Genomic DNA, 14,219 nt, shown 5'->3' with positions numbered 1-14,219 from the left:
TTTTTATTGGTAAACAACATCTTTACATGTAAAAAATAGTATTTTACAAAAAACGTAAATGCAAATCCCTTCACTATGCCTACTTTGTTCCTGTGTGCATATTATCATGATGATGTTACATGAAAACTTTGGGTATTAGCAGACATGCAAATGTTTCTATAACTGTAAGAGAATAGTCGATCAGACTGAAGGATTCCTTTGTTTATTATAGTTACATCATGTGCAGAACAGAACCATATTCAAAAATAGAAAAACAATTTTTTTTTAAAGAAGTATCACTTTTTTCACAGTATTCAGATTCTGATGGAACAAAGTACAAGTAGGATTTTGTCACATCTTTATAGGTGCCCTGTAATACTAAAAGGGTGCACCCCCTTGGCACACATCTGCCTAACACTGCAGCTAGCAAGAAGATGGCTGCTATGCCAGCAAGTGCCTGTCTCTGGCTCCCAGCTCTTGGCAGGAGTAAGAACTGGCAAGAGGAATGGGAAGGGAGGTGGGGCATGTCAGCATACTAGATAAGTGATGGGGTATGATGCAGAATCTATACATTATTCATATCCACGGCACTGCACCTCTTAGTGTTCACGGATCATCTGGGTGTCAGGTCTTGTAGCCTGTATGGCCTGTAAGATCACTCTCCCTAAATGCATTTCACCCCAATGGGCTTGCTCACAAGGATAGAGTAGTGACTTACTCTAGCCTCGTGAACAAGCTCATTGGGGTGAAATGCATTTAGGGAGAGTGATCTTGTTTAGGTGGAGACTCTATGTATACAGCTATATGACTGTTAACAGGATAAAAATCAAGAGGAGATCATTGTAGAGTGCGACTCTCACATTCTTATATCTATACAGTATTATTATACAGAATTTATATTGCACCAAAACATTTCACAACACTTTATAAAAGAAAAAGGGAAACAGTATAGTTACATTGCAATTCAAGACAAGAGGATTAGGAGCATCCTGCTTGTTGGCTCCTGTCTAAATTGGCCCTAATATATGTATGATGTGAGTTGGGAACCATAGATTGTAAGCTCCTTGTGGGCAGGGTCTGATGTGAATGTACAATATATTTGAAAAAACACTGCGTAAACTGATGGCGCTATAGACGTACCTACAGGATGATAAATAAATAAATACAAATATACCAAGCATACAGAACAAGAGCAGTGTTACTGACAAAGAGGCAAAAAAATTGAGAACATCAACCACCATGGAGAAATAAGATCCATACATGCAGAACAAGGACAGATACTGAAATTTACGCAAAGCAGCATACAAAATACAAAATGGAAAGTGCAGTGTTAAACAGGTGTTCCTTCCATAGTATAAATCTTGAAAAAAAAAAAGCAAAAACCAGCAACAATAATTTTTGTAAAAAATATTTGAGTGCAACGGTGATTTAAAATGAGCAAACACAATTTTAGCACACTTGAAGAACCTGCTTCACTCAACACAAATGTTAGGAAAATAAAGTTTTCTGATCCCACTGCTGAATATACAAAAGTAACGGCTCAAGGGTGATTTATAATTTATCCTGCATTCCTTTCCACTGCCCTAGTTCTTTTGCTGCTCAAGCTTCATTCAGTAACAGGGCAGTGTGGTAAGAACTAAAGTACTGAAGCTGTAAAGCACTTCTGCTGTGGAATAATCCGGGACCTCTCTTGATTTAGTGTATATAGTACACTCTAGTGGTGATTCAGGACTTTCAGATAAAGTAATCTGTGCTTTTCCCCTGAAACTAACTACAGGGACCTGCACAGCCAACAAAGAGGTGAAGAATGTAACAATAACCTGGTGCCCTATAACGTGGCCATGCAGAGTAAGCAAGGCAGGCCTCAATTATCTTGCCGCTATTTAAAGGGTTTAAGCTGGGCACATTTTCTCACAGAAAGATCCATAAGTGATCTCCACATATATGTTTTACATGCTAACAAAAGGGGCTGTTGGGAAAGCAAATTAGGAAGGTTTGCTCAGGTCTAGATTTTTTTTTACCCTGCCAGATTGTCTTAGCACTTTCTGGGGGGTTTCTAGTTGTGCTCAGGCAGATGGGAGATATAAATCTAACACCTGACCTGGGTCTGACATTAGTCATCTCTAAGGTAGATGTGACTAAAGCCTCATACACACGATTGGACTTTGTACAAACTTTCCCGTGAATTTTTGTACAAAGGGCGTCGGCCGAGAACTTGTATTGCATACACACAGCAGGACTTTTTCAGCCAACTTTCACCAAATCATGTGGTTTTTCTGCTCTTTACCGCCTCCTTTGGTCAACTTCTGTATTGTTGTCTGATCTTTTGCTTTGGTTCTGAGCATGCGTGTTTGTACTTTGTACAAAAGTCCTATGGTTTTCTGTACACACGATCAGACTTTGCTCCATCTGACTTTTGTTGCCAGAAAGTTTGTCCATTCGCACAGCCAACAAAAGTCTGATGAAAACCAAAAAAGTTTGTCCGATGGAGTGTACACACGGTCAGATGTTGCTCCAAAACCACTATTTTGCATGTTTTTTGTCAAAAAGTCCGATCGTGTGTATGGGCCTTAAGACAGGTGGGCAAAATATCTACCCTGGGGACCCTCCTTCTGAAGGTGGATGAGTGTCGGAACATGGGTAACTGCAGGGCAGATCTGTGTTTAGTATCAAAGGGAAAATGGTAGAATATGGTAATTAATAGAGAGAAACATGGCAGATTAGGAAAGACTGCCATCACTGTGTAAAATAAAAGAATATAAGGTTAATATAAATTAAGGTATCACACTAACCTCACTTCTTGAAGCAACAGCACGGTGAAGAGGAGTCAACCACATGTTATCCTTCGCATTAACACGAGCTCCTTTAGCAAATGAAAGGAAAAAAATACATTTTCACATATAAGTCACAACATTCAAATAAGAATATCAAAATATCTTTTAGATAGGCATCCTCTTTTGCTGAACGGGCTTGTGAAATGGCTTTGATTGACAGTGTGGAACATATGATTGCATGGGATGATGATAAGTCTGAGATATACAATCTAATGTGGACAGTATGGTCTCATTTTCAACATTTCTCTTAATTTGACGCCCTTGTTGCGGTTAAGGTCTGAGAATTCAGATGTTTCCAGGAGCCCCCCACCGGTACTACTTGATACCCCCCTTTTGTTTTTCTTTTTACTTTATTTCTCCTTACTTCCTTGTTCCAAATACCCTTTCCTATTAATTTTCTCTGACGGTTGCATTCAGGGCCAGATTAAGAACATTATGGGCCTGGTGCTGAGGATTTTGGTGGGGCCTTTTATAAACAATAAATAAATAAAAATGCAAACAATTTTTTGTTATAACAAATTAAATTAAAGAGAGAGAGGGAGGATGAGAGAGAGAAAGAGAGGGAGAGAAAGGGGATGAAAGAGGTGTGAGGGGTAAGGGAGGGAGAATGAGAGAGAAAGGGGGGATGGGAGAGAGAAGATGCACATGAGAATGTGTGGGAATGACATCAACGCAGCCAAGCCAAGTGTCCGAAGGCACAGAACCCAAAAGGAAGACCAGGTGAAGATGGAAGTGCCCGGGCTCCGCCGGACTGATCACAGCACAGCACTGGAGGGCTCAGTCTGACAATTTAAGTGTACCCTAATGTGCTAATATGCTGTGCATACTTGTACATTATGGCATAACCTACGCCAGCGCCTCTAAAAAGTAGTAATGTTAGAAAAGTTTACTACCGCTTTAATATCACAGGAGACTCTCATGGGGCCCCCTACTGACTCTGTGTCCCTTGGGCAGTGCCTAAGTGCATAGTTGTCAACATTTAAAAAATATTTTCAGGGACGCTTTTTTTTACAAGTGCTATATGTAGAGTAGCTGACATCCCCCGTGTTCCTTTATACATCACAATAGTAATTACAAAATTAAATAAGTATTAATAATGGGGCAGAACAAATATGAGGACTGTGAGATTTCCTTTAGTTACACTGACAAAAGTGCCCATTCTAGAGCTGGTAACATTGAGGATATTCAGTATAATTTTAAAGAACAGTTTTTGTGGGTAAGAGGCACAGGGGAGGAGTATGGATGGTATAAAAGTGGGAAGTATGTGCAGGTGAGGGAGAGGAATGTTGAGGGTCTAACAGAGGGCACTATGTACATGAGAGGAGTGCAGAGGGTATGGCAGAAGGCACTATGTACAGGAGAGGAGTGTGAAGGGTATGACAGTGGGCAGTATGCACAGCAGAGGAGTGTAGATGGTATAACATTGGGCACTATGTATAAGAGAAGAGTGTGGAGGGTATGACAGTGAGCAATATGTACAGGAGTGTGGAGGGTATGACAGTGGGCATTATGTACAGGAGAGAAGTGTGGAGAGTAGGACAGTAAGCAGTAATTACAGGAGAGGAGTATGGAGGGAGGGTATGGCGGTGGGCACTATGTATAGGAGAGGAGTATGGAGGGTATGACAGTGAGTAGTATGTACAGGAGAGGAGTGTGGAGGGTATGACAGTGGGCACTATGTATAGGAGAGAAGTGTGGAGGTATGACAGTGGGCACTATGTATAGGAGAGGAGTGTGGGGGGTATGACAGTGAGTAGTATGTACAGGAGAGGAGTGTGGAGGGTATGACAGTGGGCACTATGTATAGGAGAGAATTGTTGGCGGTATGACAGTGGGCACTATGTATAGGAGAGGAGTGTGGAGGGTAGGACAGTGAGTAGTATGTACAGGAGAGGAGTGTGGAGGGTATGACAGAGGGCACTATGTATAGGAGAGAATTGTTGGAGGTATGACAGTGGGCACTATGTATAGGAGAGGAGTGTGGAGGGTATGACAGTGAGTAGTATGTACAGGAGAGGAGTGTGGAGGGTATGACAGTGAGTAGTATGTACAGGAGAGGAGTGTGGAGGGTATGACAGTGAGTAGTATGTACAGGAGAGGAGTGTGGAGGGTATGACGGTGGGCTCTATGTATAGGAGAGGAGTGTGGAGGGTTACGACAGTGGGCACTATGTACAGGAGAGAAGTGTATAACAGCAGGCACTATGTACAGGAGAGGAGTGTGTAGGATATGACAGCGGGCGTTATGTATAGGAGAGAAATGTGGAGGGTATGACAGTGAGCAGTATGTACAGGAGAGAAGTGTGGAGAGTATGACAGTGGGCAGTATGCACAGCAGAGGAGTGTAGAGGGTATGACATTGGGCACTATGTATAAGAGAAGAGTGTGGAGGGTATGACAGTGAGCAATATGTACAGGAGTGTGGAGGGTATGACAGTGGGCATTATGTACAGGAGAGAAGTGTGGAGAGTAGGACAGTAAGCAGTAATTACAGGAGAGGAGTATGGAGGGAGGGTATGACGGTGGGCACTATGTATAGGAGAGAAGTATGGAGGGTATGACAGTAAGTAGTTTGTACAGGAGAGGAGTGTGGAGGGTATGACAGTGGGCACTATGTATAGGAGAGAAGTGTGAAGGGTATGACAGTGGGCACTATGTATAGGAGAGGAGTATGGAGGGTATGACAGTGAGTAGTATGTACAGGAGAGGAGTTTGGAGGGTATGACAGTGGGCACTATGTATAGGAGAGAAGTGTGGAGCGTATGACAGTGGGCACTATGTATAGGAGAGGAGTATGGAGGGTATGACAGTGAGTAGTATGTACAGGAGAGGAGTGTGGAGGGTATGACAGTGGGCACTATGTATAGGAGAGAATTGTTGGAGGTATGACAGTGGGCACTATGTATAGGAGAGGAGTGTGGAGGGTATGACAGTGAGTAGTATGTACAGGAGAGGAGTGTGGAGGGTATGACGGTGGGCACTATGTATAGGAGAGGAGTGTGGAGGGTACGACAGTGGGTACTATGTACAGGAGAGAAGTGTATGACAGCAGGCACTATGTACAGGAGAGGAGTGTGTAGGATATGACAGCGGGCGTTATGTATAGGAGAGAAGTGTGGAGGGTATGACAGTGAGCAGTATGTACAGGAGGGAAGTGTGGAGAGTATGACAGTGGGCACTATGTATAGGAGAGAAGTGTGGAGAGTATGACAGTGGGCACTATGTATAGGAGAGGAGGATGAAGTAATCTGGGAAGGAAAAATTTAAAGGTTTGTGGAAGGATGTTTAGGGACTGCGTAGTGGTTAAGCGGGCCAGACACGGATTGAAATTACACCAATTAAGCAGAGACCAGCCATAGTCGATCTATGTATGGGCTAGCTGGTTTTACACAAGTCAACCTATTAACCGACTTGAGTACAACCAACCTGTCAGGTTTTCCCCAAAACAATCAGTGCTGCCAGCTATAGCTAGCAACACTGATCATTGTATTCACTGGCAGAAAACAATAACACTGCGGGAGTGATTGCCCCATTCACAGGTCAGCAGGTGAGAGGGTGTGTGGGGACAGGCTGGGGAGAGATACTAGTCAGTCCCTGGGTAGGCACTGGTTAGTATCAGAGCCAGATACACACAGGTTACATACGACACGATCGTTAGAGCAAGAGCAATAATTCTAGCACTAGACCTCCTCTGTAACTCTAAACATGTAACCTGTAAAAAAAATGTAAAGCATCGCTTAGTACACAACAAAAAATCGTGCTAACTTTAGTGTTTTTTTATGAATGAAACAGTTTCTTTCCAAAAAAAAGCTTGAAAAATTGCTGCACAAATATCGTGTAACATAAAAAGTTGCAAAGACCACCATTTTATTCCATAGGGTGTCTGCTAAAACAAAATATAATGCTTGAGGGTTCTGAGTAATTTTCTAGCATAAAATAAATGATGACTTTTACATGTAGGAGAGAAGTCTCAGAATGGGCCTGGGTGGTAAGGGGTTAATTATCATAAGTAATATACAAATAATTATTATAAGCTCTGTGAGTTCATCCTCTCAGTTTGCTGCAGTGTTCCAGCTTGTATTTATACTGCCACTCTGTATGTAGCTTCTGACAGGCTGCACAAGCAGCCCTGTATCTCCGGAACCATAGATGATAGCAGCCCCATATTTTAACCAGTCCTGGAGTGGGTCTTTAGCTACCTACCCCCCAAATGTGGGGTCTCTGTGACTCCTGATCGCCGAGCTACAATCCTCAAAGTCAATCTTTTTTTTTTTTTTTTTGGGGCAAATGGGCCTATCTTTAGAAAGGGGCCTGGAGCTGCAGCTCCAATAGCCCCTATGTTAATCCGGCCCTGGTTGCATTACCTTCTTAATCTGATAATAGTGCCAACATTTCCTGAAATGCCTTAGAGGTATTTACTGAGTCCTTTGTCTACTGTGTACATGTATGTTTCCAATGGTTACTTTCCTGTACTTGATTGGTTAATCTTATACAGTTTACCAATTTATGTGATAGTCTTGACAGCTATGTCATTTAGATGCAGATCATTTCTACCTATGGTTATAGTTATACTCTGAGTATGGTGCCCTATTTGATTTGATATATTATTAGAACTAGATACATTTCTATCTTTCCTACCTGGTCTGTACTGTTTGAAAATTCTTAATAAAAAAAAAGCATACTTTCAAAAAAATTACCATATTCATAAAGCATACATTTTTTACCATGCAAATGAAAGATTGCAGACAAATATGCGTACATCAATGGTTATCTGCATCATATATGAGTTCCATCAATAAAGATATTTTCCATGTCAACTTGAGAAACATAAACACATTTCAACTCATAAAGAGTCTTCATTGGGAGGTAAACAGTGTGTTACAGAATACAATGATGCATTGGTACAAATGAAGAAAGTCCAAACAAGAGGCTCTGAAGACTGGATCAGATGAGATGCAAGGGAGATTGGCCCAACCACCTCCTCAAAAAACAAAAACAGTAAAAAACAGTGGGGATGTGTTTGTTATCATTGAGGCGATCCTGAGGGCCCTGGATTTTGCTATTCATGTTTATAAGGTCATCTATCCTCTTGTTGAGGAGGTGGTTGGGTCAATCTCCCTTGCATCTCATCCGATCCAGTCTCCAGGACCTCTTTTTTGGACTTGCATCCTCTTTTCTTTTGTACCAATGCATCATCGGGTTCTGAAACACACTGTTTACCTCCTGATGAAGACCCAGCATAAGTTGAAACACGTTGAGGTTTCTCAAGTTGACATTGAGGACATCTTTATTGATGGAACACATATATGATGCAGATAACCACTGCTGTGCTTCATTGCAATCTTTCATATATTTGGTAACATTTTTAAGCTTTATAAATGGTAATTTTTTTGGAATTGTTTTATCGTTATTTGATACCCAAAAAGTCCCACTCCACAGTGCAGACTGCAGACAGGCTTGGGGTTAACAATGCAATATTGACACTTGCTGGAAAATGCAATGAGAGCTTTCAATGCATAGCTAAATCAAATGCAAAAATGAGTGCTTATATTTGCCAAGTTGTGTGTTGCCCCTAGATATTTTAGAGCTTGAATGCAGATACAATTATTAATTTTAAAAATTAAATACTCATAAAAAATCATATGAATAATTTCCAAACTTCCACTACAAGGGGCGGAAAAAGTCTAGTAAAATTTGGGTGGTCAGAAAGCCTTGAGAAATACTTAAAGCTTTTCTTAATTAATATGATATCTCATTAAAGACAGCCTGTCACCAAAAAATTGCAGATGTAAGGAAAAAAAAGTTAAGGAAAAAAAGCTTTTAAATGTAAAAAGTTCCACCCAAGAACTTAAAATTACCCCCATTTTTTTTTAACAACAACCCCCCCCCCCGAACTTACACGTACATACAAATGTAAAAGCATGTATCAGGGGCACCTACACACTAAAATATTGATTGTGCTACACGTTATATGTCTTTGCGCATGCTGGAGTGAGACCAATAATTTTATGTCCGTTATTCCTGGTTACCTCTATACTGATGACCTGTAGGGGACTTTAACGTGTCGTCTATGGAAAATATAGTGTACTGAAGTTTGTTGCTGTTTCACAGGCGCATGCAATTTTTCTGGGTATCTATTTACTCAGTGCAACCTCATCTTTTATATTTTACCAAAAACTGGGCAAGGTATTGCATTTATGTGCCCCAAAATTAACTTTAGTTTATTTTTTAGAGAACATTTTATAAAAATTCCTAAACCATTGTGCTAATATCATATGACATAAAAAAATAAAAATATTTTATTTTTTACAGTGTCTGCTTTCAGAAAATATATAATGTTTGAGGGGGGAGTGTTGCAATCTTCAAGCATAAAATATTTTTAAAGATGTGAAAAAAATTCAAAAATGGTTCTGACAGCTAAAGGGTTAACAGACCAAGCTGTCCTACAGATGTAGCAGTTAGTTAGAAGGTTGCGGCAAACCATTTGCCAGTGACAGGGGTGCTTACAATGATCTGCTTTTATTAACTTATACAAAACTTTTATCCCAAAAGGAGAAAATATGTTGCTGAAACTGCTTCGAAGAGAAGTATGGGTATAGGTGAAAAAAAATAAAAAAATTATACTAATCTAGGCGGATGCAACATCGGTCTGCTGATCGCTCAGCTTGTTGTCTTTAGGCTGCAGCTCTCAGCTTGTTGTCTTCCGTCATCAGCTCTCTGCTCTGCCCCTCCAATGCTCACTGGAGCACTGGGCTGTGGAGGGGGCGGGAGCGTTGACTCAGGCCCTCAGTGGTTTGCTCAGAGGCTGAGCCAGCTACCAGTTGAGGCAGCTGGGTAGATCCCAAGCATATGGAACAGATCTATTCATAACCTGGGCTAGCTTTGTAAAGACAGTTAACTTTGGGTTGCTATCGCCTGAAAACAGGTCACAGGAGTGCAGAAAGAAGTACACTTCTGTGACCCTTAGGAGAAGTATAGCCAAAAAAAGCTTTGCCTATACTTCTCCTTTAAAAAGAGTTAGCTGAAGTTCAGCTATAATTTGTTACTCAAGTCCAAGACTACCTTTTACCTAGATTGATAATGCTGCTGTCCAAAGGTGGATATGTTGTTTCTCCAATAGATTGGAGACACGATGAAAGGGGTTCATTTGCTAAAACTAGAGAGTGCAAAATCTGGTGCAGCTGTGTATGGTAGCCAGAGGTGTGCACGGGGGTGTGTGTCAGGTGTGCCTAGGCACACCCTAATCACTCTGTGCAGTGCCGATTCCCCATTCTGCCCGGGCTTCCCTCCAAATTGCATGCCACTGCAGTACTGCTGGCTTCCGTCCTCTCCTATTCCCCTGGTTGCTGCGGGGGATGTTTTAGGATGGAGAGTGCTGGAAGAGGCTAATCAATATGTCATTTACCAGCCCCTTCTTTTTTTAAATGAACACACACATTCACTCACTGTGTTCAATCATAACTGAAACATAGTAAACTGTGTTTCTATGCTTCACCTTGTGAATGAACAGGAAGCTGCTCAGCACAGAGTACTTCCCATTCATTCACTGTCCAGTGCAGCTGAGACTGCAGAGAAAGGCCTGAGTGTTTGAGCTTTGGGGTGCACACCCTAATGCAATAGGCTGTGCGCGCCTTTGAAAGTAGCCAGTCAGCTTCTTACTTCAACTTGTTCAATTAGACTTTGACAAAAAGAGCTGCACCAGATTTTGCATTCTCTAGTTTGGTAAATCAACCCCAAAATGTTTTACTGAGCGGATCACCGGGAAAAAAGAAGGGGAAAAGAAGGACTTTTAAAAAAAATCATAATAGTTGGTAAGCTGCAATATAAGAAATGTAAATAATACAATTTTGTAGTAACAGTGTATAAAATGTACAAGGCCAGAAGTAGCCACAATCCAGAACAGCTAAGCATGGCAACCAATCAGCTTCTATCTTTCATTTGCAAAGCTGAACTGATCAAGCTAAAGTTAGAAGCTGATTGGTTTCTATGTGTGTGCTCTGTATTCTGTCTGCTCCAGTTTTAGTCATTTTGTCTCCATTATGTGCTTTGCAGGGTCAGAGGACAGACTTGTAAATCATGAATCATGTAAAATGAGGATTATGAGAATGTAAAAGTATAGACCTAGAGTTTCTTTTTCAGTTTAGATAATAGTCATACAGCATCTTATTAGTCTTTTTTATATACACCTACTAAATTGCAAAAATATATTTAAGGGACCAATCCCCCAAAACAAAGCATATTTACCAGATAATATAAGAAGTTCAATAATCTCTGCATCGCCCAAAAATGCTGCTGCATGGAGAGGTGTTCGCTTATCATGATCCTGCAAAACATGATCCTGCATTAGTGTGAGTAATATACAACACAAATAACAATCTGTAACTTTCTCACACAGGTTACTTAAATTCTTATTATTTGATACATACTAAAGAAAAAAGTTACAGGTGTAAATGTAAGACACTAGCATGGGAGGAAATGTAAGAATTGTATGTATACAGTATATAGTTTCTCTGCAGATAAATTGGCCTATCTTTTCTGTTGAAATAAAAGACTTGACGCCAGTTTCATGCTCTTTATACCCTCCTAGTTTTTTCAGCATGCATGGTAGGTCTTATGCCGCGTACACACGGGCGGACTGTATGGCGTACTTAGTCCGTCGAAACACATTTCAGCGGACAGTCCGCTCGTGTGTGGGCTTCAGCGGACTTTTTCAGCGTGCAGTCTGGCGTACTAAGTATTTCGGATTTTCCGTAATTCTGTCCGTCATACTTTGGTTTCAGCGGACAATACGGTCGTCAGTGTGCTAGTTGGACGGACTAAGAATGGCGCATGCCCAGAAAGGATTTACACGGCGGAAGGGTGCTTTGCTGTGTATTGGACTTCCTATTTCTAGTCCCGTCGTACATGCTGTACACGTCATCGCGCAAGCTTTCGAGGGACTGTTCGTGTATCCGTGTGTGGTCAAGTCCGTTCAGTGGAAAGTATGACGGACTGTCCGTCGGATTGTATGACGGACTAAGTACGCCATACAGTCCGCTCGTGTGTACGCGGCATTAGGTCTGCTATCACCAAACATTGCTGATACCCTGTGATGATGTTACCTCTACCTACTACAATATTATCTTCTCTAATGGTATACAGAGTTACACAGACATACATCTTGGTCATCTCCAGCAGAGACACAATTCAGGGCCATCTTAAGGGCATTATAGGCCCCCGGGAAATACCGTGCACTGGGGCCCTGTCTACACAATCACGCACGAGAATAAAAATGCAAATTAGCAATAAGGCAATATTTATTGGTACTTTAAACAAAATCAGTGTTTAAACATTAATACAACGTTTGGACAATATAACACGAGTTTGATGGGCACAGTGGCAGAGTTTGATGGGCACAGTGGCAGCTTTTGATGGGCACAGTGGCAGCTTTGATGGGTACAGTGGCTGCGTTTAATGGGTACAGTGGCTGCGATTGATGGGCACAGTGGCTGCGATTGATGGGCACAGTGGCTGCATTTGATGGGCACAGTGGAAGCTTTTGATGGGCACAGTGGCTGCGTTTAATGGGCACAAGGACTGCGATTGATGGGCACGGTGGCTGCCATTGATGGGCACAGTGGCTGCGTTTGACGGGCACAGTGGCTTCGTTTGATGGGCACAGTGGCTGCGTTTGATGGCCACAGTGGCTGCGTTTAATGGGCACAGTGGCTGTATTTGATGGGCACAGTGGCAGCTTTGATGGGCACAGTGGCTGTTTGTTGGGCACAGTGGCAGCTTTGATGGGCACAGTGGCTATGTTTGATGGGCACGGTGGCAGCTTTGATGGGCACAGTGGCAGCTTTGATGGGCGCAGTGGCAGCGTTGGATGGGCACTGTGGCAGCTTTTGAGGGGCACAGACAGTGGCTGTGTTTGATGCACAACTTGAACTTACTTAAATAGACAGTGTTAGACTTACTTGAGGCCACCGGCCTGGTGTAGTACAGTTTGTCACTCACAGCAGCAAGGCAGCCCAAGCTATCATGGGCCGTCTTTCCGCTCCGCTCCCTCTCCACGCGGTCTGAAGAACATGGCAGAGGTGGGTGGAGTTTGTTCACTAGCCGCTAGGGTGGCCGCGGCACGATATGAATGCTTGGGCGGCAGCGGCCTCTGACTGACGTCACTGGTTGCTAACTAGATGCCGGGTGATTCTAGCAAGTGAGCAACAGTGCAGTCAGTCAACTTAAGCAGCAGATTGCAACGCTGAGGATCGGCCCTGGATGGGGCCCTCCAAACAAGTGTGGCCTCCGGGCAACTGTCCAGCGTGCCCAGTGGAAGAAACGGCCCTGAATACTTTATGTTCTTTGTGGCCTGGTCTCATGACCTGTATTGTCACTTTCAAAGGATACATAGGAGAAGATTTTTGCAGTATTTTTCTAGTCAGGAACAAAGGTAATTCCCTGCAGAGCCACACAGGTCATTTTACACAGTAGTCTGTCCACTTGGTAGGCTCTCCAAGGTTTTCACTTATTATGGCAGACTCCCCAATGCAGTCTCCCCATATGGAAGGCTCTCCAGGGTAGTCTCTCAATATGGCAGGCTCTTTAGAGTAGTATCTCCATATGGCAGGCTCTCCAGAACAGTCTCTCTGTATGGCAGTCTCTCCAGGGTAGTCTCCTCATATGGATGGTTCTCCAGTATAGTTTCTCCATCTGGCTGGCTGTCCACTGCAGTCTTCCCATATGTAAGCTCTCCAGGGTAGTTTCCCCTTTATGGCAGGTTCTCCAGTGCAGTCTCTCCATATAGAAGATTTTACAAACTAACCTCTTGATATGTCAGGCTCTCTAATGCAGTTTCCCTATATGGCAAGCTTCCCAGGGTATGCTAATATCTTTAGGGTATATTCACACCAGATGCCGTGGGACTGCATTGGGGCAACTACTCCAGCACAGTCCCACCAAATGACAAGGCAAATTGCCTTGTTTCCTTAAAGGATATCTAAAGGTAAATTTAATAAAAAAATTTTAACAAACATGTCATACTTACCTCCTCCGTGCAGTTAGTTTTGCACAGAGTGGCCCGGTCCTCTTCTTCTGGAGTCCCACAGCGGCGCTCCTGGCTTCTTCTCTTCTTGAGTGCCCCATTGGAGAACCCCTCTCCCTCGGGGAACCCGTGTGGGCATGCTCTTGTGTCGTGCTGCTATTGACACAGACAGCAGGACTCGGCCCCACCCCCAGCTCCCGCATCATTGGATTTAATTGACAACAGCGGGAGCCAATGGCTGCGCTGCTATCAATCTATCCAATCACGGCACGAGACACTGGCTGGAGTTAGTGTGCTCGTTCCCGGCTTGGGAAGGACAGGATTAAGGTAAGTAAAAGAGGGGCACTGGGGGGCTGCTACACTAAAGGAGGTTTTTCACCTTGATGC

General features: G+C 42.8%; 1 protein-coding gene across 3 annotated transcripts in view; it reads right to left on the bottom strand.

Annotated features, from left to right (window-relative positions):
• The window catches only part of ANKRD44 (ankyrin repeat domain 44), a 254,719-nt gene that overhangs the window by 154,882 nt on the left and 85,618 nt on the right, over positions 1 to 14,219 (bottom strand). For all 3 annotated transcript variants that reach the window (XR_013261861.1, XM_077448708.1, XM_077448709.1), the window contains exons 3-4: positions 11,057 to 11,135; positions 2,772 to 2,842 (exon numbers count right to left, since the gene is read on the bottom strand). Coding sequence is in view for 2 of the 3 variants with exons in the window: in XM_077448708.1 (XP_077304834.1) it covers positions 2,772 to 2,842; positions 11,057 to 11,135 (150 nt within the window). In the remaining variant the exon portion in view is untranslated. The remainder of the gene's footprint in view (positions 1 to 2,771; positions 2,843 to 11,056; positions 11,136 to 14,219) is intronic.

The sequence above is a fragment of the Lithobates pipiens genome, unplaced genomic scaffold, assembly GCF_037356315.1.
Source record: "Lithobates pipiens isolate NorthernLeopardFrog02 unplaced genomic scaffold, aLitPip1_a1.2 Scaffold_22, whole genome shotgun sequence".
In the NCBI taxonomy this organism is placed as follows: domain Eukaryota; kingdom Metazoa; phylum Chordata; class Amphibia; order Anura; family Ranidae; genus Lithobates; species Lithobates pipiens.
The sequence above is the reverse complement of the archived record's forward strand: the minus strand, read 5'-3'. Positions and strand labels throughout refer to the sequence as shown.